General features: G+C 46.7%; 1 protein-coding gene across 1 annotated transcript; it reads right to left on the bottom strand.

Annotated features, from left to right (window-relative positions):
- Window positions 1-1,441: 1,441 nt before the first annotated feature.
- Window positions 1,442-2,945, bottom strand: LOC127749994 (uncharacterized). The gene is made up of 4 exons (XM_052270335.1): window positions 2,784-2,945; window positions 2,454-2,630; window positions 1,996-2,163; window positions 1,442-1,730 (listed from the first exon to the last, which is right to left on the bottom strand). The coding sequence occupies exons 1-4, from the start codon at window positions 2,856-2,858 to the stop codon at window positions 1,572-1,574; spliced, it is 579 nt and encodes a 192-aa protein (XP_052126295.1). The 5' UTR covers window positions 2,859-2,945; the 3' UTR covers window positions 1,442-1,571.
- Between the last annotated feature and the right edge of the window lie 766 nt (window positions 2,946-3,711).

The following is a 3,711-nucleotide window of genomic DNA, read 5'->3' as shown; positions in this document are numbered from 1 at the left end:
GAGAAAGAGAGAGATATTGATATTAAAAGTGTGTGTGTGTGAGAGAGAGGGGGGGGGGGGTGCGACCGGCACCCAGTGTACAAAACCGGCGCAGCTTGACGAAAACTGTCAAAATTGTCGTAGAAACATCACTCTTTTTTTGCATGGGAGGGCAATACTATTAGTAATTGTGTCTGTCTATTTAAAATTTAGCATGTTTTGGCGCTTAGATCAATATTTAGACTTTTTTAAACGGCACTTGCAGTCAGAGTTTCTGATTCGTTCCGCCTTTGTCCTTGCCACCACCCGATGCTCACCTCACGCCGGGTGCCCGCCCCCCGACCCCATTCCAACCATCCAACTCTCTTTCTTTTAGTGTGCTCAAAAATTGTGTATTTTCTTCTTATTTTATTATCTTTTGGGCCACTCCAATAAACCAACTGGTATGTTTACGCACACTGACGATTTTGAATAAAAGTTCTACTCCAATTTCGACGTAAGTTAGACGCGACAAGACAGCCTGAGAGGGCCCCAGAGCCTCCTCGCCGCTCAGGCTCGCCCGGACTGGGCCGGCCGGCCGAGGGCCCCGCCGCACCACCCTGAATGGGAATGAAACAATGACCGTAACAACACATGTTAGGGAGCAGGGGCGAGGCGGGGGTGGTGGAGGGGCAGGTATAGCACGGCATCGTAGACCGTACCCTGTCAGTCTCCCCCTGGCCTCGTCTTGCGTTCAGAATCCCCAAAAAGTGTTGTGCAGAGGGGCAGCGGATCCCACTCAGCGGGCGTAACTTTACCCGCACAGGTTTCGGATAAATATTACCGTGTAGGGGAAGGTTGGGGCAACACGCTAACGTAGCCCCTTTCTTCAATTTCTACCTCAATAAAAAGTTGTTGTGGACGAAAGTCAACGAAAGCCGACGTACCATAGGGCCTAAACCAAAAATCGCAAAAAATAATGGTGCAAACTGGTGAGGGATACAACCATCTCAGACTCGCATACCAATTTTGGTGTCGATATCTCGAACCGTTTGGCCGTGGCGACGAGTTGAAGAGCGCGCGGAGAGGCGCTGGCGGTGCTGCGGAGGGGCCCCCAAACGGCTCGGCCAGGAATGGTAGCCCGCCCTCTTAACCAGAGCTGAAGCCCTGCGGTGGATGCTTAACCCTGGGAGGTAGGCCAGCCGCTCTGCCGTTAGGGAGCTGCATGAGATCATCAGACACTGCTTCGCATATCGAAGTAGCTCGTTTGTAGTTATGGAGTTCCTCCGCAGTAAAATATTTTTATCGACTGCTTTTTGAAAAGAAGTTTCCGGCATGTCCTCGCCAAGCGTGTCGCGTGTCACAGCGTTGAAGTTCGTGAGATATCGCGAAGCCTGTTCAGCACGCCGTCCGGGTGTGCCACCGTGCATGTCCGAGCAGGCTGTGCGAGTGCAAAGTAGTTCCAATAGAGAAAACGAACTCGTTATGTCTAGGTTCAATTATATATTTGGACTCCACGCTATGGCTGCGAGGTATTGTGCAATTCTCTTAGGCCGCGCTCCGAACGCGGACAACACTGCAGCATCCGCTTTGGCCCCGGTATACATTGTGTCCTACTCGGGTTTCGGAACAACTTTCGTCTCTGCCACCCAGCATGCGTATAGGTTTTCACCTCTGCCAAACGTCAATCTGAACCTATATTGTCCATAAGGAAAGATTGGAATATTTGGAAAAGTCCAGTCTATGGGGGTGCTGTTGACCGCGTAAACTCGCTGTAGATAGAAGTTGTCACAGTCTTAAAAATTCATTTGTGTTTTAGCCGCGATTACAGTCCTTCATTATTGCCGTAAATTATCAGAAAAAGAATTCGTTACATGCGGACGGGTTGCATACTCGCACGGCGCCGTAAGGTGCCCTGGCGAGCGACGGTAGGCAAGCCCGCCCGCACGCGTGAATCCGGTACAGTATAAGCATTTTTAAAAGACGGCGCGGATCACCCACCCTGTATAGCGAGAGCACTTGCATTTAATTACTTACAGGTTTCAATATGCATGCGCCTTTATCGTCTGCTCTCTTTTTAAACATACCCTCGAAAAATTTAGGGATGTTCGATCTAAGAGCTTGACATGCATTCCTTTTAAAAGAGCAGACAAAGTTGTTTGCCTTCCATTGATTGTTTGACCGAATATCTACAATTACTTTCGCCTGTTATAACAAAGATTTGTTGCGTAATTGTTAATCAATTCTGCATTCTTTCTGCGTCTGCACTGTTAGAATCTTGTGAACAAATTTCTAACGTTGCAGAGGACACAGATCGTTCGCATTACAAACAAAAAAGTTAGGATAAGCATTAGAACTTTTTCAGCTGACAACAGATTTTTGTTTTCAACTTTCGAAGCAAATGCTTTGTTCTGCGAAGCATCTAAATTTATAGTCTTTTTTTTAAGTGTTCGGATGTCACACACTTCTTTTTTCTTATTACAGTATTGTCTTACCCAGCAGCCGTCATCAATAGTTTCATTCACACCCGTCACATTGCCTGTTAAGAGTTGTGGCTCTTTTGGTTTATGGGGGTTAAAGTGAGTACCACGCAAGTGCCATTTCCAGGGAAGGTCCAGGCGGTTGTCTGGTTCACACGAGTAAAAACGTTCGCCGTATGTGACGAAAGGGCCCTATTCAGAAAGAAAATGCCAAAGAATAAGGATTCGTAAAAATGATTGTCATTTTGGCAATGCCGTTCTTTGGGGCGTCGGTTAAGGCACATAGTTAACAAAATAGTCTGAATTTGAAATGGTTATTGAAACAAAAGGTAGTATTTTACTCACAGCCACAGAGTGTATGGCTTTGCCGTGGATGCCTTGCTGGCACATAAGTACTAGGGGTACGAGTAGGAATCTCATGTTGGATCACCGAAGTCCGTCAACGTCAAGTGACACGGTTCATGTCGCAGTTGGTTGCCGAGTTGCAGCCCACGGCCACCTCTATGAGACTGTGTGCTGCTTTCATTCGCGGCCAGATCCGACAGTATGGCCTGCTGGCGTGCGAACACCAACAGCAATGAAAAAAAAGCTAAAGCTCTCTCGCTGTAAAATGCTTGTAAACTGTATTCTTCGTTCGTGTTGCAATGCTTCGAAATCTCAACAAATTTGAGAGATATTTTCCCATCCTACCCAACAGGAGCGAGGTAATGGTCACGCCACAAGGAACGTGTAAAGCGGTTTCAAATTAAATATGTGGCAATAAGTTAGCCTCGTTTACAGCTGATTAAACCTCGCGTGGGTGGAGTATCAGAGATGCAGTAGAGAAAAAAGGCCATAGTGGCACTTCGAGCTCACGTGATGCCTGTTCCATCATTATGTTCACGAACGTTTTTAGACACAACACTGTAAAGTTTTATTACAACTTTTATTTTCTATAGAAAATATTGCCTGTTAACAAATTGTTGTGCCAATGGAGAATGATTTATTATTACCAAAGGTTTCCCTTGTATGGTAAGTCACCTGCAAAAAAACAGTAGGCTAAACCTGCAAAATAAACTTGTCAAATAGCAGTAAAGGTCGAAAAGCCATATGATGTGCCTTGGTTTGATGTTTGACCGGGGGGGGGGGTGCAGAACTAGACTGAGAGACGCCTCAACGCCGGCACTTCACGTCACACAGGTGACGGCCCGTTTGCAACGTTTACGCACTGCAGAAAAAAACAAGTGAGACAAGATGCTGCGCCACTCTGAAAGCTGGTGCCGCCACTTTTTAT

This window comes from Frankliniella occidentalis, unplaced genomic scaffold, assembly GCF_000697945.3.
Source record: "Frankliniella occidentalis isolate FOCC.00 unplaced genomic scaffold, Focc_3.1 Scaffold117, whole genome shotgun sequence".
NCBI lineage: Eukaryota > Metazoa > Arthropoda > Insecta > Thysanoptera > Thripidae > Frankliniella > Frankliniella occidentalis.
Note: the sequence above shows the minus strand (reverse complement) of the source record. Positions and strands in the feature narration are given on the sequence as shown.